General features: G+C 34.4%; 1 protein-coding gene across 7 annotated transcripts in view; it reads left to right on the forward strand.

The window, feature by feature from the left end:
• NCOA7 (nuclear receptor coactivator 7) overlaps nt 1-26,186 on the forward strand; it is a 187,683-nt gene that overhangs the window by 122,263 nt on the left and 39,234 nt on the right. For 5 of the 7 annotated variants that reach the window (XM_074187512.1, XM_074187511.1, XM_074187515.1 and 2 more), the window contains exons 4-6: nt 14,882-14,961; nt 22,981-23,088; nt 24,259-24,372. In XM_074187512.1, the coding sequence (XP_074043613.1) occupies nt 14,882-14,961; nt 22,981-23,088; nt 24,259-24,372 (302 nt within the window). Of the gene's footprint in view, nt 1-2,096; nt 13,407-14,881; nt 14,962-22,980; nt 23,089-24,258; nt 24,373-26,186 lie in introns of those variants that run through there. The other 2 variants (XM_074187516.1, XM_074187517.1) reach the window with 2 other exon arrangements.

Consider the following 26,186-nt stretch of genomic DNA (forward strand, 5'->3'; position numbering starts at 1 on the left):
ACAAATTAAGAGAAACTTTAAGCTGAAGGGAGTGGGGGTGGGGAAGGAGATCCTAAGCTTAAAACATTACTCATATAATTAGCAAGTAAATAAAACAGATGAGGAACATATTGCAAGTATGTAAATAAGTTGAAGCTAATCTTTAATGATTAGTCAACTTCAAAAAAAAGGGAAGGTAACAAGCATTTAATAATAACTTTTTATGTGTTTAATAGCACTAGCACTGCTGTGCTAAATGCTGTCCAAATATTATGATCTTTATCACAACACCTCTGGGAGATGTTATTGTTATCCCCACTTTATGGTTTCCCGAGGGTTATTCAAATAGTAAGTGTCTGAGACTGAGACCCTGCCCTCTATCCATTTTGCTCCTTGGTTGACTTAGTTATGTGTTTCTTCCAAAAGCCCTTAAACAATAATGGCTTAGAGTTTGAGGACTTGTTCTCATGTATCAGACCTAAGAAACAGGGGATTGGTCTCACAAGAGCTTAATGTCTTTGTGGAGTCAGACCTTTCTACACCTTTTTTAATTTAAAAAAATTGAAACACAGATTAATTAGCTGTAATTGTTAATGCTTACATTTGTTCTGAACATTAGCAGGTAGAGGGACTTAGTGGAAAAGAATATTGTAGAGATGGGAAGATTCTGGTTTTTAGTTCCATTGCTTATATATGAGGAGGAAGGAATTTGGTTCTTCATTCTCAAAGAAGACCATGATATCAGGGAGGTGATGCCATGACAAGTCCATGAATCTCACTTGAGTGAGGGGTGACTGTGCTAAGTCACCAACCTCACTTTCTCCTCCAAAGCCATATGGGTCCAGTTGCCAGATATGAATCAGGATGACTGGAGATGGCCCTGGAAGCAAGGTAATCAAGGTTAAGTGACTATCCAAAGGTCACCCAGCTAGTAAGAATGCAAATCACTCTCTAAGACTGTAAATTGCAGAATCAGATACCAATTTTCATTGATTTGAAGTTTCCTCATCCAGAACTTTCCTATGCTGATGAAATTACTCAGTTCTCACATATTTCAAAGTGCCCTCCTGGAGTCAGGAAGTCTTGAGTTCAAATGCAGCCTCAGACACTATCTGTATAAATTATTTAACCTCTGTAAGTCTGTTTCCTTCAATGTAAAATGAAGATACTGCCTGCCTCTCAGGGTTGATATGAAGGTCAAATGAGTTTATATTTGTAAAGTGCTTAGCATAGTATCTAGAACATATTAGTACCTAAATTCTTATTATTTTCCCCATCTACTACCCACTCAATCACTAACACTAAGACAAGAATCAAAGATAGGAATTAAAATGAGTTTTTCAAGGCCAACAAAGGGAAAATAAATATGATAGGACCTGTGCAGAATTGACCTTAATAGAATTTGAGAGCCTAATGATTTTTTTTAAATAATTTTAAAGAACCCTTTGACCCAGCAATACCACTACTGGGTCTATACCCTGAAGAGATGAGGAAAAAGGGTAAAAACATTACTTGTACAAAAATATTTATAGCAGCCCTGTTTGTGGTGGCAAAGAATTGGAAATCCAGTAAATGTCCTTCAATTGGGGAATGGTTTAGCAAACTGTGGTATATGTATGTCATGGAATACTATTGTTCTATTAGAAATCAGGAGGGACGGGATTTCAGGGAAACCTGGAGGGATTTGCATGAACTGATGCTGAGTGAGATGAGCAGAACCAGAAAAACACTGTACACCCTAACAGCAACACGGGAGTGATGTTCAACCTTGAAGGACTTGCTCATTCCATCAGCGCAACAATTAGGAACAATTTTGGGCTGTCTGCAAAGGAGAGTACCATCTGTATCCAGATAAGGAGCTGTGGAGTTTGAACAAAGTACAAGGACTATTCCCTTTAATTCAGAAAAAAAAAACAACCCAGATGTCTTATGGTTTGATCTGGTTCCTTCTGAGAATTCTGTTCTCTTTAAGGATATGATTTCTCTCTCATCACACCCAATTTGGATCGAGGTACAACATGGAAACAAAGTAAAGACTGATGGAGTGCTATCTGTGGGGTGGGGGTGGGGGGAGGGAAGCAAGATTGGGGGAAAACTGTAAAACTCAAATAATATCTTTAATAAAAATTAAAAAAAAATAATTTTAAAGAAGTACTCAAAAGATTACATCTTTGACTATCTGGCAATGTCTTTTCTTCTTCCCCTAAGTCTCTCTAGGTTTGATATAACAAAAACTAAGGGAATTTTAAGTGTATTGTTTAGAACTCTTCAGTGTCTTTGCCTAGAAGAACCTAACTAATCTCTAACAAAAGTCAAAGATAGATGTGACACTATATCATAGGACCTATTGTTATCTCATTCTGTATACTAGAATCTGCCCCTAGGAACCTTAGCTAAATCTGTTCCCAAATAGTGTTGCCTTTTTTAATGTCTCATGAATCTAATGAGCTCATCTCAGTTTCAATTCATCATCATCCCCATCCTTCAGCATAACTACTTTAAAAAGCTTCTCTCTGTGTTAAATATCTATGTTCAGCATTCTGATTACATTTATTAAAATGCATAGTATTAATTTGAATTTGAATTTTAAAAAATTTGTCTATATTTCTGACCTCTATGTTGCTTTCATTTGTTTCTCAGCATTTCACAAATCATTCCCTAACAATTAATTAGCGATACATTTTTATTAGTATAAATATTAACTAAGAAACCAATCAAATGAATGGTATAGTGTGTTTGTAGATATTTCTAACAGACCATTCTGATCTTTCTTCTTCACATTTTTTGTCTGACTGTCAGAAGGGTAACCTGAGATAACCAATGCTAATTTTTGTAGAACCTCTTTTGATGGTTCTCCCCACCACAAGTCTCTCCCCATTCCAGTTCATCCTCCATTCAGCTATCAAATTAATCCTTATAAAGCACAAATCTATATCAATTCCCTAGTGGCAACCTATCATCTCCAGGATCAAATATAAAAATCTGGTATTTGATATCCAAAGCTTTTCACAACCTCAGCCCTTTTCTACCTTTCCAGTCTTCTTATACTTTACTCTCTCCCAAGGATCTCTGCAATTCAATGACACTGGTTTCCTTGCTCTTCCTTATACAAGACATTCCAGCTTCTGACCCCATGTGTTTTCGCTGGTTGTCTCTCATCTCTGGAATTATCTTTCTCCTTATCTCTACCTCCTGACTTCCCTGACTTCCTTCATGGCCCAGGAAAAAAAACTTACCTTTTCCAAGTATCTTTTTCTAATCCTCTCTAATGACAATTCTTTACTTCAGTTGATTATTTCCAATTTGTATATAACTTGTTTCTACATTATAGTTTGCATGTTATCTCCCCCATTAGATTGTGAGTTCCATGAGACAGTTTATAGTACATAGTAAGTAGTCCATAAGCATTTATTAAGTGCCTACTATATGCTAGGCACTGGCCTTAAAGTGCTAGTGATACAATATATATATATATAAAAAAACAATCACTATCCTAATGTTTATTGATCGATTAACTAACAAATACTCCTGTACTGATAGTGTTTAATGATATGTATGAATTGAGTTCTGTGAACTTGCATTCTGGCAAGTCAGTAATAATAATTAAAAAACCCACTAAGCTCCCATTATGTATCTGGCACTATACTAAGAGCTAGGGATTCAAAAAAAATACCAAAAAAACTAGTCACTTTTCTCATGGAACTCATAGTCTAATAATGGAAAAAGAGAGAGCCTGAAAAGAACTAGGCACAAACAAGACAGACATGATAAAATAGAAATAATCAGCAGAGGGAAAGGATCTACATTAACTGGATCAAGAAAGGGTTCTTGTGAAAGGTAACATCTTAGTTGTCTTAAAGCAAACCATGGAAGACAGGAGGAAATGAGGAAAGAGAGAATTCTAGGCAGAAGGCAAAGTTATTGAAAATGCATAGAGTCTGGAGATGGAAATTCTTATATGAGGAATAACAGGGAGGCAAGTATCATTGGATTGCAGAATTCCTTGGAAAGTCGCAGGGGGAAAAGAAGTAAGGTCTGAGAAGACTGAAAATGTAGATGAGGGAGAGGGTTTTGAAGGACTCTGAATGTAAGAGAATGTATATATTTTATCTTGGAGCAACTAGAAAAACCATTATATTGGGCAATATGGTCTAACCTACTCTTTAGAAAAATAGCTTTGATAGATTCAGGGGGGCAGAATCAAGATAGTGGAGAGAAGTCAGAAATTTCCCTGAATTCTCCCCAATTTCCCTTAGAAACAATGTTAATCAAGCCTATAAATGGATTCTAGAGACATTGGATTCTAGATTACAAAAAGACAGAATGGAACATTTTCTAGCATAAAATATCTTAGAAGAACTTGAGGAAAGGTCTGCTCTGCTTGACTATAGGCTGGAGTATGGACCAGCACAGGTAATGATGTAGAAGAAAGAGGAAGGACATAGCACAGATCACTAACCAAGGCCTCTGGGTCCTGTTTCAGCAGATCAGTGGCAAAGTAGGTCAACTGAGAGGCCTCCAGGCCCAGTGCAGAAGGTAAATTGAAAGCCCCAGAACCAGAGTGTAGTCAGTGCCACTAACACTGGCAAATTCAGCAGAGTGGAGAAAGCCATTAACACCTAATACTGGAGTACATTGAAAGTTAGTGATGGGGTGGCTAGGTGGTGCAGTGGACAGAGCACTGGCCCTGGGGTCAGGAGTACCTGAGTTCAAATCCAGCCTCAGACGCTTAATAATTACCTAGCTGTGTGGCCTTGGGCAAGCCACTTAACCCCACTGCCTCGCAAAAACAAAAAAAAAGAATGAAAGAAAGAAAGTTAGTGAGCAGACTTCTGACATCCAATACAGGAAACTTGGGACAGTGCCTTCCTCTATGACCCAGGAGCATGCTCAACTTTAAAAACCAAAAACATCCTTTTCAGATCATGATGCATAAAATGAATAAGAAACAGAAGAAAGCCCTAACCAATCATCTCAGAAGAGGATAATGGAAAATGGCCTAGATCTGAAATCCCAGAAGCAAATATGAATTTGTCTCAAGTTCAAAAAGTTTTCTTAGAAAGCATGAAAAAGAATTTTAAAAATCAAATGGGGACGGCTAGGTAGCACAGTGGATAGAACACCAGCTTTGGAGTCAGGAGTACCTGGGTTCAAATGTGACCTCAGACACTTAATAATTACCTAGCCATGTGGCCTTGGGCAAGCCACTTAACCCCATTGCCTTGAAAAATCTTTAAAAAAAAATCAAATAGAAAAACTGGGAAAAGAAATGAGAGGTATGTAAGAGAGAATCAACAGCTTGGAAAAGATAACACAGAAATTAAAGAAAACAACTCTCTGAAAAATACAATTGGACAAATGGACAAAGAAAATACTCCTTCAGAAATACTTGGGTAATAAAAAAAACAACTCCTTTAAAAATAGAATCAGGCAAATGGTAAAGGAGATATGAAAACTAAATGAAGAAAATAAAGCCTTGAATATTAGAATTGGGCAAGTGGAAGCTAATGATTTTATGAAACATCAAGAATCAGTCAAGTAAAATTTAAAAAGTGAAAAAAATAGAAGAAAATGTAAAATATCTCATTGGAAAAACAACTGACCTGGAAAATAAATACAGGAAAGATAATTTAACAATTATTGAATTACCTGAAAATCATGATCAAAAAGATCAACACAATATATCTCAAGAAATAATCAAGGAAAACTACCAACTGCCCTGATATCCTAGAACCAGAAAATAGTTATTGAAAGAATCCACTTATCACCTCCTGAAAGGAATCCCAAAATGAAAAGACCAAAACTATCAGGTCCAGGAGAAAATGCTACAGGCAACCAGAAAGGAACAATTCATATACCGAGGAAGCATAGTCAGGATTACACAGGACTTGGCAGCATCAACATAAAGGATTGGAAAACCTGAATTATGATAGTCTAGAAGGCAAAGGAGTTTAGATTGTAAGCAAGAATCAACTATCTTGCAGAATTCAGGGAAGGAGGGGCTTATAGAAGGGAGGACAGAAGGGAGACTAGAAGTAGGAGAGGAAAGGGGATAGAAAAGAGAAGTGAATTGATTAAAAGGAGGGCCAGTTTAAGGGAGGTAGTGGTCAGAAGCAGTGAGGAGAGGGATAGGAAGAAAGGAGAAAGAAAAGTACAAATGGGGATAAATAGGATAGAAGATAATACACAGTAATCATAGCTGTGAATATGAATGGGATGAACTCTCAAAATGAAAAGAGATTCTAAATTAAAATTTGGAATACTAAAATATGTTGTTTATAAGAAACACATTTAAAGCAGAGAGATATATAGAGAGTAAAGGTAAAAGACTGGAGCATAATTTATTATGCTTCAGCTGAAATAAAAAAAAAGCAAGGTAATTTTGATATTAGAGCAAAAGCAAAAACAGATCTAACTAGAAGTAATAAGTAAAGAAATTATATCTTTCTAAAAGGTACCATAGACAGTGTAGTAATATCTATACTAAACATATATGAGCTAAGTGGTTTAGCCAGATTCTTAGAGAAGTTAAAGTTCAGGAAGACATAGATAGCTAGTGGGGGGAACTTAACTTCCCTCTCTCAGAACTAGATAAATATAACCATAAGTTAAGGAAGTGAACAGAATATTCAAAAAGTTAGATATGACAGACCTCTGGAGAAAACTGAATGAGGATAGAAAATAATATACCTATTTTCCAGTGGTCCATAGCACCTACCATATATTGGTATTGGTATATTGGTATATATTGACCATATATTAGGGCACTAAAAACCTCACAATCAAATTCAGAAGGGTACAATTATTAAATGCATCCTTTTCAGATCATAGTACATAAAAATTTCATGTTATAAAGAACTATATAGACTTAAATTAACTGAAAACTAAACCTAATTTTAAAGAATGAGTAGTTCAAACAACAAATCCTAGAATGACTCAATAATTTTATTCAAGACAATGACAATAATTAGACAACATACTAAAACTTGTGCTGTGCAGCCAAAACAGTCATTTGGGAAATTTTATATCTTTAAATGCTTACTTGAATAAAATAGAGAAAGAAGAAATCAATAAATTTGATGTGCAACTAAAAAAAATAGAACAAATTAAAACTCCCCAATCAAATACTAAATTAGAAATTCTGAAAATCAAAGGAAAGATTAATAAAATTGAAAGGAAAAGACTATTAAACTAATAAATAAAACTAAAAGTTGGTTTTATAGAAAAATAAATAGATAAACCTTTTGGTTAATTTGATTTTTAAAAAAAAGAAAAAAATTACCAGTATCAAAAATGGAAACAGTGAATTCATCACCAATGAAGAGGAAATTAAAATAATTCAGAGCTATTTTGCTCAACTGTCTGCCAGTAAATCTAACAATCTAAGTGTTATGGATGAAAATGTATGAAAATATAAATTGACTAGATTAACAGTAGAGGAATTTATACTTAAATAATCTCATTTAAAAAAAATTGAACCATCCATCAGTGCACTCCCAAAGAAAAAAATTTCCAGAGCCAATTGAATTCACAAGTGAATTCTACCAAACAATTAAAGAATAATTTATTCCAATCCTATATAAGCTATTTGAAAAAATGTGTTAATCATGATTGTTCATATATAACCTATATCAGTCACTTGCTTTTGTGGGAAAGGAGGAGGGAAGGGAGGGAAGTAGAAAAATGTGAAATTCAAAATCTTACAAAAAGATGAATGTTGAAAGCTGTCTTTACCTGTAATTGGAAAAAATTTAAAAAAGTAACATTTAGAAATGACCTTGAGGGGCAGCTAGGTGGCGCAGTGGATAGAACACCAGCTCTAGAGTCAGGAGTACCTGAGTTCAAATTCGGCCTCAGGAACCTAATAATTACCTAACTGTGTGACCTTGGGCAAGCCACTTAACCCCATTGCTTTAAAAAAAATGACCTTGAGAGCTGAGTAGAGGATATACTGGAATGGGTAGACATATGTGGCAGGCACCTATCAGTCTCTTGCAATAGTCTAAACATGTGTTGATAGGGGCCAGTATCTGATTGGTTGTAGTCAGAGGAGAGAAAGAGATTTCATTGGAGAAATGGTATAAGTAAATCATGCCTCTGACACTTACTGGGGTTAACCATGGATAAGTCACAACTTCTCAGAGCTTCACTTTTCATCATATATAAAATGGAAAAATAATATCAATAATAATTCTCTCAGATGAAATAATGTATTTAAAGTTCATTGCAAATTTTAAAACTTTATTAGCTATTATTATTAAGCAATTCAATTAGATTTTTTAAAAAATGTTGTTAATATTGTTTTCCTCCTTATGTTCTCTATTATTAATTTTTTTCCTATCTGATTCACTTACTCTTTATCCAACTCTTAAGAGAAAATTTGAGTGGGTAAATGTGGGAAAGGAAGCAAAGACATTGTCAATGATTCCTGAATCACTCTTGCTCAGCAGACTGTGAAATCATGTACATGCCAAACCTTTCTCCTTTGACCTTGGGTCAAAGAAAGCTTAGCTGTATTCATTTATTCATGAGTATATCAATACACATTGGAATAATCAGAAGTTAGTACCATTCTGTGGAAGAGTACATGTCAGGAGTAAAGTGTACTGACTGCCTCCCAACTCCAAATTCATACACCTGGAATATATTTCTCCTTAGTGCTATCTCTTGGAATCCTTGGTTCCCTTTAAAATTATTCAGGTGGGGCAGCTAGGTGGCGCAGTGCATAGAGCACTGGCCCTGGAGTCAGGAGTACCTGAGTTCAAATCCGGCCTCAGACACTTAATAATTACCTAGCTGTGTGGCCTTGGGCAAGCCACTTAACCCCATTGCCTTGAAAAAACTAAACTAAAATAAAATAAAATTAGTCAGTGCTTTGTATTTATTTGGAACATATCTCTTGATTTTGTGGATTATTATCATAGACAGTGAAGCCCATAGGGAATAGGCTCTGATAGTGTCATCACAAACAGGTGGAATGAAATTGTGACGAACTGATGAGATGAACTTAAAGGAATCTTTTCTGTGAGGTCTCTATACTTAAGAGAAGTGTTCCCCTGTCCAGGAGAGAGTTATAATCCCCTGCATTAAAGATCTCAAAAGCAATTATGACTCTTGTGATTGTATATGGGAGCTTTTTATCATGCCTACAGTGGCAGCATTGATATTTGAAATTAAATGCAAAAACTGCAGGCTAAGAGATTTGTTGTTGGAAATACAGGGCAAGTGTTTGATGTGATAATCTTACCTTAAATCCTTGTTGAAGATAATTTTTCTCTAAAATAGATCAGGATATTTGTCTTAGATAAAACAGATGAAATGATGAGACATGGTATCAAGTCTATTGAATTTTCCAGAAATTAAATACAAATATTCAAATTATATTGTTTTCTACCACAATATCTAACCCTAACATATTAGTAGTAATCAAACTGTTCATGTAATTTATTATTCATACCCTATTGAAGAAGAATTGACCTTTTAAAGGTACTAACCGATTCTATATCAACATTGAAAGAGAGGGATCCCATTCCCTAGAAGCCATCAGCTTGAATTGCAATGCTTTGGAAATGAAACCTAGCAACTGCTTTGATAAACATTAAAAAAGATGCATTATCATCTATTTGGCTACTGAAATCCTAGGATCATAGGTCCTTTCCCATCTGATTTTGTGCAGAAACTTTCCATGTTTATTATTTCTCCTATTGGAATATGAGTTCTTTTTTCTATTTGTATACTTTACACTTAGTACAGTGCTTTGCAGATGGTTAATGCTTAAATGCTTTTCATTCCCTTTGTAATTCATACAAGACAATGATCATTACACAGGTATTATTTTTGGAATATAAAGTGAAAGAGGTCAGCTGATTTAAAAAAAAATGCATGTCAGGGATATCACAGTTTCTATTATGCATGGTTACTATGACCAGAAGGAGAAAGATGTTATCCTAACAGAATTCAGATCAAAATCAAGTTAGATTCTGATCATTATTTAGTTGTTGGCTCTTGGAACTGATTGCAACCAATGTTTCTGAATAAACTATGACTGATTTTCCAATTATGAAAACTGTTTTTACAGAAGTGAAAAAAGGTAGTCTTTAGCAAAAGAAGGTTGTGGCTATAAACTTTGTTGTTGAAGAGAAGATTCTTTATGACAATGAGACATTTTATTGTATAGTAGAGAGAAGTATCACTGAATGGGGTTAATTTTTTTCATCTCTGAGATGAGATGACTTGATTGTAATGTTCACATTTTGGGCAATTCACAATACAAATTCTGCTTCTTTGGGAATTTTAATTCTTGTCTTACTATTCATAAAAATCAGAAATATGGATTGTTGCATGGGAAAGCAACTTTAATCATGAACTATGGAAGAAAGTTTTTTTTACTTTCTCCTTTAGAATTAAATTATTGGGATTTGGTGTAAAAGATATGGGTTCTGTAAATATTTTCTTAATTACATAATCATTTCTTAGTTCTTTAGAGAGAATTATACAAGATATTCTCTATCATTTAATAATTTATTTGTAGATTAAAAGATATGTGCTAAATTAAGTCAGTCAATTAATTATGTCAAATTGACACATGTCGGATTGGCAGATGTCAATAGCCCAAATAGGAAAGGATTTTCAAATGTATTAATTTTTACCTTTAGAAATTATTTTATCATTTTAAAAATTATTTCATGCAATCCACTTCTACATAAAACTTTTTCTAGTTCTTCTAGTGGCTAGTACTTTTTCCCCCCTTTTCCTTTTGTCATGTTTCCCTTTGGTTATGTTGTGTTTATACAATATATATGCATATTTATTCTCCATCAAACATTAACTTCTTGATAGAAGGGACTGCATTGTTTTTGTCTTTGTCCATTACAGGGCCTGAAACATTAAACCAAAGGATAAATTAGGGCCTGCACCTATAATTTCACTGATGTTAAGGAAACTTCCAATGAGGAAATGATTTCCACCAGTACAAGTCACTGAGAGGTTAGGTGATTTTACTCAAGGTCATTTAATTAGTTAAGCCAGATCTTCCTAACAGCAAGATCTACTTTCTATCAACCATGCCATTCCACCTCTCCCACCCACATGAGAAACTTACAAATAACATGCTGAATGATTAATTTATCATAATTGTTTTATTACCCAATGATATCCCTCTCTGGGATTCTCAGTCTCTCTGATGATAGCTCTCTCTCTCCTTAACTCTTCATTTTTTCTAATTATAGTTTCTGAAAGCAAATTCAGCCCTGAGTAATGAATTCCAAAGATGCCTTTATGCTGGTGATATGCTTAAAAAACAAAAAGCACAGCAATGGAAAACAGGTTGCTTGGCACATTTTCTGTTAGAGTTTTCATGATTTGTACTTGCAATTTGCAATTCTTGATTCTGCATATGTGAAACACTTTATCCCAATGACTTAACAGTATCCATGCTTTCATGTGGTCTATGTTTATGTTAAGTAATTTTTTTTTCTTTACAAAAAATAATTATATGTAATTATTCAGGAGGAAATAGTGATTCACAAAAAGTTGAATTTAGTTTTGAGTTTGTTTTCTTTTTTGATTTTGATTTAGTATCATGATATTGATTTGTTGATTCAAGCCAATTGACTACTTCTACAAGGTGACTTTAGACTTTTTAAAAAAAATAGACCAGTCTAGGAAAGATTATGGGTAGAGCAGTGGATCGGGCACTGACCTTGGAGTCAGGAGGATTAGAGTTCGAATTTGACCTCAGACACTTGACTCTTTCTAGCTATGCAAACTTGGACAAGTCACTTAACCCAGATTGCCTTGCATCCAGAACCATCTCCAGTCTTCCTGATTCATATCTGGCCAGTGGACCCAGATGACTGCGGAGGAGAGAGTGAGGCTAATGACTTAGCATAGCACCCCTGCATTCAAACACTCAAATTCAATTTATACACCTGTCATGACACCTCCCTAATGTCCTAATCTTCCAAAATGAAGAATGAAGCATGGGAGCTGAATTTCATTTCCTTCCCTCTTTACTACTTGTATCAGTAAATCACTTTACTTCCATGGAACTTTTCTATGAAATAAGTCATATGAACTAGAGGATATTTAAGACCCCTCTCCAGTCCCGAATCATTATCTTATGACAACCCAATAGCTTTTCTAAGAGGTTTCCTAGACACTTGTACTGTACTTTAATTATAATATAGTGTCAATGGCATTAAGAACTTTTGTTTTTATAGGTTAGCAGAAACACATGGGTTGGGGAGCAGCGAGTGATGCATCTTAGTAATTACTATTGTTAAAGAGGGATTTAGAAATGCCTGATGCCCTGCTCTTCTTCCTCAGCAACCTACTTGTCAATGTTTTTCCTAAATCTCTCTTAAACCTCACATTTTGTAAGAATTTTTCAAGTGAAATGACATTGCTTATTTGAAGCATAGATTGTGAATAAGGGTTTTTAGGGACAACTCTTTAGATACCTCCCTTTCCAGCAGCTTAGCAACAATTTTCCATTTTCCTTCTTCCCACTTAGGGCCTGAGCCCCTCCTTCCTCAGGTGTGTAATGTTTAGTGAAAATATTGTACTGGGTGAATTCATTATGCATTCTTTATGTAGATGTAGAAAGTAAAAACTATTTTCAGGCTGTAAAATTTAGGAGGATAGGAAAGTATCTGAGTGTGCAAAAATGCAAGGACCCTATTTTTTTTTAAAGGTGGACAGCTCTAGGGATCTCCTCAGTTTGGGACTACAAGCAAGTTCTCAAGTAGCCCTTGGGCTGCTGGGGCAGGATCTGAGATGGGGGGTGGAGGAATAGGGCGGTGTCCACTTAACTGCCTGCTCGAGCCACCTGGGACATGCTCATCCCCATGACCCTCAGCCCAGTTTGCTGGGGGCGTGGAGTTTTTGGTGCTGCCTGCTTTTGGTGTTGTTATTTAACTCAGCATTTCCTCTACACTGTGCTTGGGGAAAACTAGCATTAGGGCTAGCTGGAAGATTGGCGTTTGTGCCATTGGTTATTTCTTCGCATTTAGACTGTCTAAAATTTGAGTCCAGGAATTTCTCCAAACTGGTCTCAGCCTTTTTGAAAGCTCCTGTCTACACCTTGGGCCTCTACCTGGCAGATGTTTGCATTTGAGCACTGCTATGATTTGAACCAGGGAGACAGAATCAGTCACTCTGACTGTGAATGAAATTGGAGTCCAAAGACTGGAAATGGAGATATCCGGCTCCTTGTCTTCTGAATACAGTTCTCACCATGGAGAAAGCTTCAAGTCCTTACCTGAAATTTTGGATTGTGGGCTTCATGACAAGACCACCCCAAGACCACCTCTGTGCAGCGCCTTTCCAGACTTGAAGCCTCATCTCATATTTACAGACTGCACGAGGCGGTCTTCCTTTTGGTTAGGTATGGGAGCAGGATGGAGTGAAATCCCCATCTGTATAATGTATGTCCCATCGATGTTGTAATTGTTGTTGTTGTTATAAAGTAATTATTAAGTGAAGTAATTGACTGATGTTAGAAAAAAATGTCAAAGTTGACAGTGCACATTCATCTTTGATACTGGTATGATTTATTTGGGGGACTAGTCATTTTTTTTCCTGACCACATTTAATTTTTTTAGACCCATTAATCTGACTTAAGAAGGAATTTTTAAAAAATTAAACTAACACTTGTAACATTATTATTGTTGTTATTTGCACTTTTACTCTATTTTTAGCTTTTTTCATCACCACTAATGGAAAGCAATTTTATGTCTACCAGTCACTGAAATATAGAGGATAAATTTACCTTGAAAGGTATATCAGCAAGTCAACCAACTCATCAATCAACATTTATTAAGTATCCTACTATGTTGGAGGCACTGTCCTAAGAGAAATACAAGTGTATTTTTTTTGAAGCTGATATTCTCCTGGGTGTAGGAAAACTTTAATGAGCTATCTTAGAATTTTTCTGATACGACTTAGGGTAGGCTTAGGAATTCCCCAAAATGCTACAAATGAAAATAAACTGAAAATGGAAGGCCACTGGGAAGGGGACAATGAACATAAAAATCTTGACTGAAAGAACTTAAGGAAGTAGCACTGTTAGAGAATATCAAGAGGATTTAACTCCCATATAGAGATCATTGTAAGGTCTACAAAATATTTCTTCCCCCCCATAAGGATGATTGTGAGAAAAGTAATAAAAAAAAAAAGAAAGTCCTAGAGTCATAGAATTTAGAGCTAGAAAGGGCAATAGAGTTATGTAGTATAGTGGTTTTTAAACTTGTCTCAGAATCCCTTTACATACTTAAAAATTGAGACTTCCCCTCAAAGAATTTCTATTTGTGTGTTATAGCTATCAATATTTACCATAATAGAAATTAAAACTGTATTATTATGAAAATAGTTTTGGTTTCCTGGAACCCCAGAAAAGGTCTCGGGGACTCCCCAGACTATGCTTTCAGAATTGATGATTAAGTGTAATCCTCTCATCCTACAAATTACAAAACTGATAGTGAGGTTTATTGTCCATGATTGAAGAGCCAGAATTCAAGACTAGATTTTCCAATCCATTGTTAGTTCTACTATGGTTAACTCAGTGCTATAAAGAATTTTTAACAGAAGTTTGGAAATCTTTACTTGAAATGGCTATCTTTCACAGAAACAAAATGTCTCCTTTTTGTCAGATATGAGGAACAATTCTCTGAGATTTGTAAGGTATTGTGAATTTTTACTGAAAGAAGCTGTGGAATTTCCTTTTTGGAACTCTCCAAGCATGAGAGATTATCATCTTTCTGATATTACTTAGCCTGAAGGTAGAGAGGCTAAATTAAATGACTTGTCCTGGTGCCCTGTGATCTTGTAATCTTAACAGATCTGAAACTGTAAAAAATTGAGACTGTCTTAATTAGGATATTTAAATGTATTCTTCCTTTAGATGACAACCAGAACAAGACCAATGAGAAGAAAGAGAAGAAGATGGTGGTTCAAAAGCCCCGAGGCACTGTGGAATATATAGTAAGTATGCCTGGGATGGTTGTGAGTGTTCATACAATTTAGGATACTAATGATAATTATAGTTTTGATATAGGTTTCATCAATGAAACTACTGCTGCCACCCCCACCTAACATTTGTACAACATTTTAAGGTTCACAAAGCACTACAAATATCTCATTTCATCTTCACAAGCACTTATTATTGTTGTTGTTGTTGTTAAATCCCTTTTTAACAGATAGGGAAACTGAAGCATGCAAAGGTTAAGTAACTCACCCAGGGTCACAAAGCTAGTAAGCATCTGAGACTGGATTTTTTTTTTTTAGGTTTTCGCAAGGCAAATGGGGTTAAATGGCTTGCTCAAGGCCACACAGCTGGGTAATTATTAAGTGTCTGAGGTCGGATTTGAACCCAGGTACTCCTGACTCCAGGGCCAATGCTTTATGCACTGCACCACCTAGCTGCCCCTCAAGACTGGATTTTAACTCAGATCTTCATGACTCTAGGTCATATGCTCTATTCACTAAGTCACCCAGCTGCCTTATTACTAAATGTATACTAGCTTTGGAGAAGATTTTTGGAATGAAAAAAATACCCTTAACAGACATTTTATTTTCTGCAAGCCTTTTAGAGTTCTTGGCCATACTGTTAGTCTAATAGTTACAAAAGGAATACGTATCCATTTATATTTGAAAACACTGATCTTGGAATGCTCTGGATATCTCTAAGCATCTCTTTACCATTGTCTTAGAATTTTTTTAATAGTAATACTAGTACTTCTAAAGTTTTCATTCCTTTTTAAATTTTGGTTTTGTTTTTTTTCCAAATTACATGGAAAGATAGTTTTCAACACATATTTTTGTAAGATTTTTGAGTTCCACATATTTCTTCCTTTCCTTCCTCCTCCCCAAAACAGCAAGTAATCTGATATAGGTTATACATGTATAATCCTATTAAATATATTTATATATTAGTCATGTTGTAAAAGAAGAATCCAGAAAAAAGGGGGAAAAAAGCAGGAGAAATAAAAACAATAAAACAAATTTTAAAACCTGAAAATAGTATTTAAAGCTTTCATTCTTAAAGCCTATTTTTTCCCAGCAGAATTTTAAACAACACCCCTAGATGAAATGTAGTGGACTCTTGAGAAGTTTATTTAGAGGCAAAATCTCAGATTTGGAATAAGAGTCTCAGAATTCATAATCTGCCTGTGCTGCTTATTTTCTACTTATGTGATTTTTGTTCAGCATTTGGTCACTTTTCACCTTTCTGGCCCTATTTTCTTTCTTCTATTAAAGTAAAGGAAATGGATTGATGATCTCTAAGTTCCCATCCATGCTGATCTCTAAATTTCCATGATAGTGTGTATTCAATTTTTAAATATAAATGTATGGACAAAAATAAAAACACTGACGTTCACACCAGGTGTCAAGGCTATATATATATAAAATTTCATTTGATCCCCATACCAACCCTAAAAGATGGGTAATTCCAATATACTGGTCTCATTTTTAGACATGAAGAGTGCAAACTCAGAGAAAAGGAATGATTTTTTTTTCAGGATTGATAGAGGCAGTAATCAAGCCCAGGTTCTCTTGACTCCAAGTCTGGTACTATTTCTACTATACTACATTATCTCATAAAAATTAATAGTACACACATTCACAGCTATTACATTAATGTATAAAATGAAACTTGCCTCTTAATCTTGGCTTAAAGGTCAATATCTTTTACATGCAAAACATTAAAAACAACAAGTGATCTACTTTGCTTATTCAAGTTAATGATTACTAGGTTATAACCATCCTTACTGAATAAAAAAAGTTTAATAATGTGAAATTGACTCTTTCTGCCAATATCTCCCAAAGTATTTCATACTCCATATTGCCTTATAATTTTATCTGTATAAATGTGGAAAAATTTCCAGATGCTATAGAGCCCCTGGGATTTTAGGTTTGACTAGTCATTCATAAGTTGCAATTGTTTTTAGTTAAAAAAAATTTTTTTTGTAGTGTCCATGTGTCTTATCCATAAGACTCAGACTGCTCTGTACCAGTTAGACCCAGTTTAAGTTTAATACTAGAAATCTATTTCAAGTAGGAATCATATCCTTTATTGTACCTGTATCTCTAGCACCTGGCACATAATAGACACTAAATAAAGACTTTGCTGTTTGATTGATTGGACATTTACATTCCTAAGAATAAAAATTTTTAAAATCTTCCTCTGTGCCAAGATTGTGCCTTAAGAATGGCAAACCATCTTATAAATGTGTCTTTCTTAGTCAGGAAGGAGACCTGGTATGATGCTTCTAGATGAGTGGAACAGCTTAAACCCAGTAGTGGCAATGAGTCCAAGAATCTCATGTTGTCTTTTATTTTTGAAAGACTTTTAAAAGTTATTAACCCACAAAAAATTAAAAAATGAAAATTATTAGCACTTAAAAGGCAAGGACCATATAATTTGAATTTTTAAATTCTATACAATACTTCAAATGGTGGGTACTCTAAATTTGTCCTTTTTATTTATTATGAGCTTAAAACACCAAAAAAGAGCATTTCCATGGACATTGATAAATACAAATAAATTATAAATCTCCATTTCATATTCTATCTTGATTTAATATTTATATTGATGTATATATGTGTGTGTGTGTGTGTGTGTGTGTGTGTGTGTGTGTGTGTGTGTGTGGCTTTTAAAATTAAAAAACCAAGGAGGAAAGAAAAAAAAATCTTGTGACAAATTTAGTCAAGCCAAACAAATTCACATAGTGACCGGATCCACATATCTTTGTCAGGGAGGGGGTTATATGTTCATCATAGGTTTTCTGAAGACATAGTTGGTTACTGTATTCATCAAAGTTCTTAAGTCTTTTCAGTTTCCTTTTCTTTGTAAAGTTGTTATCTTGGCTCATGTTACAGTTAGTTCATTTTACTCAGTCTTCTCTAAAACCCTCCCTTTGATCATTTCTCATGGTGTAATAAAATTACATTACATTCAGTTCCCATAATTTGTTCAGCCATTCATCAGTTTTCTAAGAGGTCATCTAAGTCTCCCTCCCCTTTAGAATCCATTTTTTCTCCCTTCCTAATCTCCATTGTTTTTCTGTTGAGTTTGATTGCTTCTACACCAAACTATTGGGTGTTTATTTGTAGTATGTTCAGATGAGTGAGATTCATCATATGCCCAGCCACAAGTTAATGTTAAATGAAGTGAACAAAACCAGAAGAACATTATACATACTAACAATGACATTGATAATGGTCAACTATAATGGAATTGTTCATTTAAGCAGAACAGTAATCAAAGGCAGTTCTAAAAGACCTGTGATGGAAAACATCATCCATATCCAGAGAAAGATTTGTAGAGTTAGTTGTCTTATGTACTTTATTTTTTCCTTCTCTATTATTTTTTCTCCAATTTGACCTTCTTTCATAACATAACTAACATGGTTCTCTGTTTAGCATGATTATACATGTATGGCCTATGTTGAATTGCTTTCTGTCAAAGGTAGTAATGGGAAGGGGAGAGAAGAAAAATAAATAAAATATTTAATTTAAAAAAAGATATAGTAAGTTATACCTCATTTTCCTTCTTTTTACCCTGGTGTTTTCCTTCTATTACCTTCTCTTTGCTTTCCTCTCTTAAAATCTTCAGGGAAAAAAAAAAGCAATCCCCCCTCCCACCCTAGCCAGACTCTGTTTGACTTTTCCTCCTTCAGTATACTTTGAATACATAAAAGTTCTGAAAGTTTCTTCTCCTACTACTATAATATTAGCACTTTATCAATTTATAACCTCTTTAATAATTACTCAAATAAATTTACTTTTCTAGCTTTCTCTGTTCTTTGATCTTGGTATTTCAAGCTCCTACTCAACTTTAGTCTTTTCATCAGGGATAGTTAAGTTTTTATTCCACTCAAGAGTCATTTTCTCCTAAGAGAAATATGCTTAACTTTGTAGAGGAAATTATTCTTGCAAACCTATATCTTTTGCATTTTGAAATATTACATTCCAAGATCTCTATTTCATAGTTGAATTTGACAAAACTTTGAACTGCAGTTTTTAGTACATGGGTGCTTCCAGTATTTTTTCTTTGATGTGGAAGCTTTGAATTTTGATATAACAATCCCAGGATTTTTCTTTTTGGAATTCCTTTCAGTAGGTTATTAATTCAATGTATTCTCTCTTTCTTTTCATTTGATTTCTAACAGCTCTTTGGACATTTATAATTTCTTAAAATATACTATCTAGATTTTTTTAAATCATGTTTCCAAGGAATTCAATGATATATATTTCCTTGACCTATATTCCAGGTTACAATAATTTTATTTTATTATTATTATTTTAGTTTTTAGTTTGGGGTTTTTTGTTTTTTTTGCAAGGCAGTGGGGTTAAGTGGCTTGCCCAAGGTCACACAGCTAGGTAATTATTAAGTGTCTGAGGCCGGAATTGAACTCAGGTACTCCTGACTCCAGGGCTGATGCTCTATCCACTGCACCACCTAGCCACCCCCCAGGTTAGGTAATTTTAACAAAATAATTTTTTCTTCTCATTTTTCGATCTTTTTCGATCTTTTCGATCTAATATTTCTTTCATTGTCATGGAATGCTTAATTTGTTGCTATTTTCTAATTTTCAGGAAGCTCATTTCTTGGATAACATTTAACATTTTTTTCCTAAGTTTACTTTTGCCTCCTTTCAATTCTTTAAAACTTTTTAATTAATTCATTTTTTCCTAGGTATTCAGGTAGTCCTTGTGGAAAACCCATTTTTCCTTTAAATCTCTTCTTACTGTTATAGAATTAGATTTGCAATAAATTGTATACTAATTAATGTTTTCTTTGATTTTCTCGTGTCTACATTGGTTCCTGAATTAGGACTTTATTTTAGGACTAGGTTCTGCTTCTGTTGTATTTTTGTGGTGAGCCTGACCCTGTAGGTCTGTCCCCAGGTTCTTATTCTGACGTTTGCATGCTAGAATTAGCCCTACCTTGGGCAGCTAGGTGGCGCAGTGGATAGAGCACTGACCCTGGAATCAGGAGGACCTGAGTTCAAAACTAGCCTCAGAAACTTAATAATTGCCTAGCTGTGTGGCCTTGGACAAGTCACTTAACCCCCATTGCCTTAAATAAAATTAAAAAAATAGCCAGATTTTGATCTTTGAGCTTCAAAGAATTGAATATTTATAATATGGAAACATGTTAGACATAATTATATATGTATAATCTATTTTAGATTACTCACTATTAAGGGGAGGGAGAGAGAAGGAAGGAAGGAAAAATGTAGAACTTAAAACATCACCAAAAAGTGATTGTTGAAAACTGTGTTTGCTTGCAGTTGAAAATATAAATAAATATATTCATTAAAAAACAACAACAAACTGAATATTCAGTATTTCCCCCTGGCTTTTCAGGTCAGAATGTCAGAGACTTAAAAACCCTAGGCCTGGAGTATCCTGGTCTGAGTGCTATAGCACTGTTGCAATTAAACATACCACTTCTCCAAGCTTCTAAGGTCCCCTCCCTAGAATTGTCTTAGGAGAACACTTGTGGCATCCTCTTGACACATCTCCCTCAAAGTCTCTGGTCAGACTGAAGGCTAACTTTATGCTGCCAATAGCAAGTCCCTTTATTCCCCTCTGGCCTCTGACTGAAGTTTTTTCATGGATTTGTATGGCTTGACTAAGTTTATCACCAGATTTTTTTTCCCTTTCTCTCTTGGTTTTTAATTTCAAAAGTAATGTGTAGAATTACATGTATATATTTGGAATTAATTAATAATTCAAGTTATTAATTCAATGTATTCTCTCTATCTTTCCTTTCCTCTGATTTCTTACAGATCATCTTTGGACATTTTTCATTTATAATTTCTTAAAATATACTATCTAGTATATATATATATATTATAAATATACTATCTAGACTATATACATATATATATATATATAAACAAGGGTATATGAAATGGAGATTTATAATTTTAAATAAGTTCTGTGTTCTATATGCATGAAGATATTCTTTTTTATTTTAAGTTAATAATAAAATGTGAACTGTTGTGCTTAATTTAAAAGTTCAAATTATATGGTCCTTGCTGATTGTGATAAAAAGTTTTTAAAAGTCTTTCAAAATACACAATAGCTTGAGACTCCTGGACTCATTGCCACTGGGTTTAAGTTGTTAATTCATCTGGAAAAATCATGCCAGCTCCCCTTTGTGACCAAGAAGGACACTTTTATAAGATGGCTTGCCAAGCTTGAAGTAGAATTTGGGGGGGGGGTGAGGAGCTAAATATAGAAGAATTCACTAGTTTCTCAATGAGTTTCTTAATTCTCTATTGCAAACTCCAAGGTTTTACTAGAAGCATTTGTTTGAGGAACTGAGTGAGCTACCTTACATTCAGGCAGCCATTTTGATAGAAAATTCTTCTCTCAATATATTTGTTTTGTATTTTTCTTCAAGACCTCAAATGTTGTCATTAGTTTTATTAAGCAAAGATCAAGAAACAATTTCAGCTTTCCGATACACTATTGAGTAGTTCAGTGTTCATAAAAACTAACTAGTGCATCACAATAATCTGTGTTTTTCTTGTGGCTCTAACATATCCCTTCTGTAGATTGCCACCAAAGTTGCTTTTGTTAATGTGCCCTGTATTTTTGTCTCTTCTCTCCATTAGTTTGTGTCCTTCCCACTGTCACTCCCCAATAGTCTCTTGAGTTTTTTTTTTCAGATAATACAAGTCTTCTCATATGAAAATTTTTACAGAATATCAGATAGGAATAGTTTAGAGTTTAGAGTTTAGCTCATACCTGAATAAGAATATCTTCTGGGGCGGCTAGGTGGCGCAGTGGATAAAGCACCAGCCCTGGAGTCAGGAGTACCTGGGTTCAAATCTGGTCTCAGACACTTAATAATTACCTAGCTGTGTGGCCTTGGGCAAGCCACTTAACCCCATTTGCTTTGCAAAAACTAAAAAAAAAAGAAAAGAAAAAAAAGAATATCTTCCTATCTATCCCTAACAAATTTATAAGATTTTCATGTCCTCTTCTCAAGATGCAAATTAGTTTGGTCCAGTTATTGAAGAAGTAATAGTCAAATCTTTAGATATAGGTAGTAAGTATGCTGTGAATTTTTAAAAAAATTTTATTTTTTTAAAACACAGACTTAAAAAAAAATTTTTAGTTCCAAATTCTCTCCTCTCATTACCTCCCATGCCCAATGAAAAGGCAAGTGAAACAAAATCTATTACAACTATATAGTCATGCAAAACAATTTTCTACATTAGTCATGTTCCAGGAAAAAAAAGGGGAAAAATGTTATTTCTTTTCATGAGTTCATATATCTTTTCAGATTTTTCTGAAGACAACCCCTTCATCATCTCTTCCAACACAATAGTATTCCATCACATTAATATAGCGCAACTGGTTCACCCATTCATCAAATAATGGCCATCCCCTCAGATTCCAATTCTTTGTCCCCCCAAATAAAGCTGCTCTAAGTCCTTTTCTTTTTTTCCTTTTAGCCCCCAGGGAAATAGCCCCCCAGTGCCCATATTATTGGGTCAAAGATTATGGACAGCTTAATAACCTCTAGGGTACAGTTGCCAAGTGATTTTTAGAATGGTTGGGTTAATTCTCATATACTATGAATTTTGGAGCCCTAATGAAAAAAGACTCCAGACCAGTTTTAGGAAATTACTACTTTAAAGACAAAAATCTCTGTTTTAAGCTACCATGGGACAACTCAGGGAGGAAGGACATAACTGAGTATTATTTGTTGTTTGGTCATCTATGTGCTTCACCTCCCCCCCCCCCCCCGGCCATATTAAAGAAAATTAAGAAGTGTATAAATATGCCTAAAATTTTAAAAGTCCAGAAGCACTGAATTGGATCACTTAATTTGATTTGAAGTGATTTCTTTAGGAATTAAGAGAGAAAAGAATTTTCTTATTCTCTTAAATTGATATTCAATTACATTGATATTTCATATAGATAAATGTTTTCTTTGAAAAATGTTTTGACATTATGTATTTGATTTTTTTTTAGGCTGGAAGCCAAGATACACTTAATACGATAGCATTAAAATTTAACATCACTCCAAATAAGCTTGTGGAATTGAATAAACTTTTCACACATACTATTGTTCCAGGCCAGGTAATTATTTTGGTATTATTATGATTTTATACATTTTGAATAAATCTGCTTCATCTTAGAGAGCTAACCTCTAAATTTTTTTTTACTGACTATAAAATAATGTTCAGTTCCATCTCTCCTTCCTCAAATATAGGTATTATAGGTGTTGAACTCCTCATAAATAAGATCTCTCTCTCTCTCTCTCTCTCTCTCTCTCTCTCTCTCTCTCTCTCTCTAACTCTCTCTTTCTCTCTCCCTCTAAATCTGTGAGAAAGCTTAATTGGTAGAGCATTATAGTATTTATAAAGTTTATATAGTATTTATATTTATATAGTATTATTTATATAGTATTTATAAAATTTAATATAGTTTTTTCTCAAGAAAAATGATCCCTTCCCAGAAATGTCAATGTTCATTTAGTCATGAAATATATATTATATTTCTCAGTTATATTTTGAATTCAGTAAAGTTGGTATCGTTTTTGTTTTATTACTTCAGTTACATGGCCAGGATTAACCAAAATCTTTAACAATAGGTCACAGTTACTATTCCTTTACTTCCAAAATTGATATACAACTTTTAAAATACTAAACAAAACTGATAGGTTACTCTTCTGCTTTATATTTTTAAGAGAGTTTGTTTCAACTTGAGAACTTCCATTTACTTGGCATTTTATGACCTAACTTTTTGTAAAGACCACTAATGTTGTATGGCTTTAATTCTCTCATAACTTGATAAGAGTTTGCCTTAATGTGGGTAACTTCAAAAGATTTTCAATATTGGTGGTTCAGCAGAGTACCGTCACTTGCCTATATACATTGTATTAACATTCTGGTTCCTTCAAATGGCATGATACAATCAAAATAATAATTTTCCCTCCATACTTCTTTCAAAGTCTACATGATGAGCTCTGAAAAGCTTTATATGGCCCTAGGGTCATAGGTTGACAGTCTTTGCTGTCTTCTAAAAATAGAAAATATTACACTGTTATTTTTGTCCCTATCTTAAAATATCAGATTTTGCAAAGTTATGTATAACTAATTTCTGGAAACATCCTAACCCCTCCATGAAGACTGTTCTGATTAAAGCAGTTTACACTGATATTCTATAAACAATATAGCACTTTGTAGATAATTACTCAACTCAAGATTTAATTGCATATAATTAACGTAATTTAATTCCTTTTCTCAGGTCCTTTTTGTGCCAGATACTGACTTTCCTTCCAGTACTTTAAGGTTAACTTCATCAAGTCCTGGTGCTACTATTTCTCCTTCATCATCAGATGCAGAATATGATAAACTTCCTGTGAGTATATCTTTCTTCTAAACAAGAATCACAAGTTATAAGTATTATTCGGAGTTGTTTCCTTGCATGGTTTTATAATTTAATGGGCTCATTTTAATAAGTCTACAATCAACATTTCCCAAATAAGAAAGTTAAAATTGATTTAAGCAATAGGCACTGTCATTTTAGATAAGAGAATCATAGAAATCTGTCATAGCTAAATTCTGGAAGAAAAAAATGATGGCATATAAACAAGTAAGAGATTAAAACACTCTGCTAAATTAAAATACTGTTAGTTTGGTATGGAGTCTTTCATATTAGTATAATCTGAAAGTATTTAATTAGTCAATTCTTCTAAGATAATATTTGTAATTTTTTGTTTAAAAAAAATAAAACCCATTTTATTTGAATACGTTTTACTATGTATGTCGCATTTTGGAAGGATGTAGTGTGTTTGTCACTTTTTATTTTAGATCAAAATGAGGCAGGTTACAAGTAGGGAAATAGAACAAAGTTTTATTTTTTATTACACTTAGGATTGTTTTGAATTCTCAAAACAAATATAAGAGAAGATTGCTTTTACTGTTTACTAATTATGGAAATATTTACCTTTTTAAATAATAAAAATGAAAATTTATATTTGATGGATTAAGCACAGATAGCATCATTTTAAACTTTCCATTTAATCTGGCTTTTTTTTTTTTTTGCCAGGATGAGCTAGAAAGCCTGAAATGCATTTTATTTATTTATTTTTATTATTGTATTTATTCTATTTTTTTGTACAAATGGTGTTTTATACATTACTAAAATATTCTTGTTTAAGAGTAAACATAATACTTCCTCCCCCCAAAAGAATATAGACCCTCATGAGCAATAAAGTAAAGAAAAAAAATTTTAATTTTAATTTAAAAAAATTAATAATAGGGGCAGCTAGGTGGCCCAGTAGACAGAGCACCGATCCTGAAGTCAGGAACGCTTGAGCCCAAATCCAGCCCCAGACACCCAACTGTGTGACCCTGAGCAAGCCACCCCAACCCCATTGCCCTGCAAAAAAACAAAACTAATAATAATAATAATAATAATAATAATAATAATAGGGGCAGCTAGGTGGTGCAGTGGACAGAACACTGGCCCTTGAGCCCAGAGCACCCAGGCCCAAATCCGGCCTCAGACACCCAACAACCACCCAGCTGTACAGCCCTGGGAAAGCCACCCAACCCCATTTGCCCTGCAACCCCCCCCCTAAGAATAATAATAATAATAATAATAATAATAATAATGTGCTTCAGACTGTTCCAACACCACCAGCTCTGTCACGGGTGGATCACATTCTTTATGATAAGTCCATCACAAAAGCTACCTCCATATTTTTCCTTTGTTGTCATTGCTGATCGCAACTCCCTCCATTCCTACCTCCCCACTAACATACACCATATTTTCTCTCTCCTTTCACTCTGTTCCTCTTCTTAAATGTGCTATAGGGTAGCTGAGTGGCACAGCAGACAGATCCCCGGCTCTGGGGCCAAGAGACCCCCGAGCCCCCATACCACCACTTAGGCCCAGCATCCACCTGGCCCTATGATCCCGGACAGGCCTTCCAATCCCAGCCCCTTGCAAGAAGTAAAAAAGAAAATGTGTTATATCTGACCACTCTCCCCCCCCATGGTCCATCCTTTCCTCCATCACTCACATCCCCCCTTCCCCCTGTCCCCCTCCTTTCTTCTTACTCCAGATGTCTATACCCCATTGAGTATATATGTTGTTTCTTCTCCAAGACACCTCTGATGAGAGTGAAGGTTCCCTCATTCCTCCTTGCCTTCCCCCTTTCCATTTCA

This window comes from Macrotis lagotis, chromosome 5, assembly GCF_037893015.1.
Source record: "Macrotis lagotis isolate mMagLag1 chromosome 5, bilby.v1.9.chrom.fasta, whole genome shotgun sequence".
Taxonomy (NCBI): Eukaryota; Metazoa; Chordata; class Mammalia; order Peramelemorphia; family Peramelidae; genus Macrotis; species Macrotis lagotis.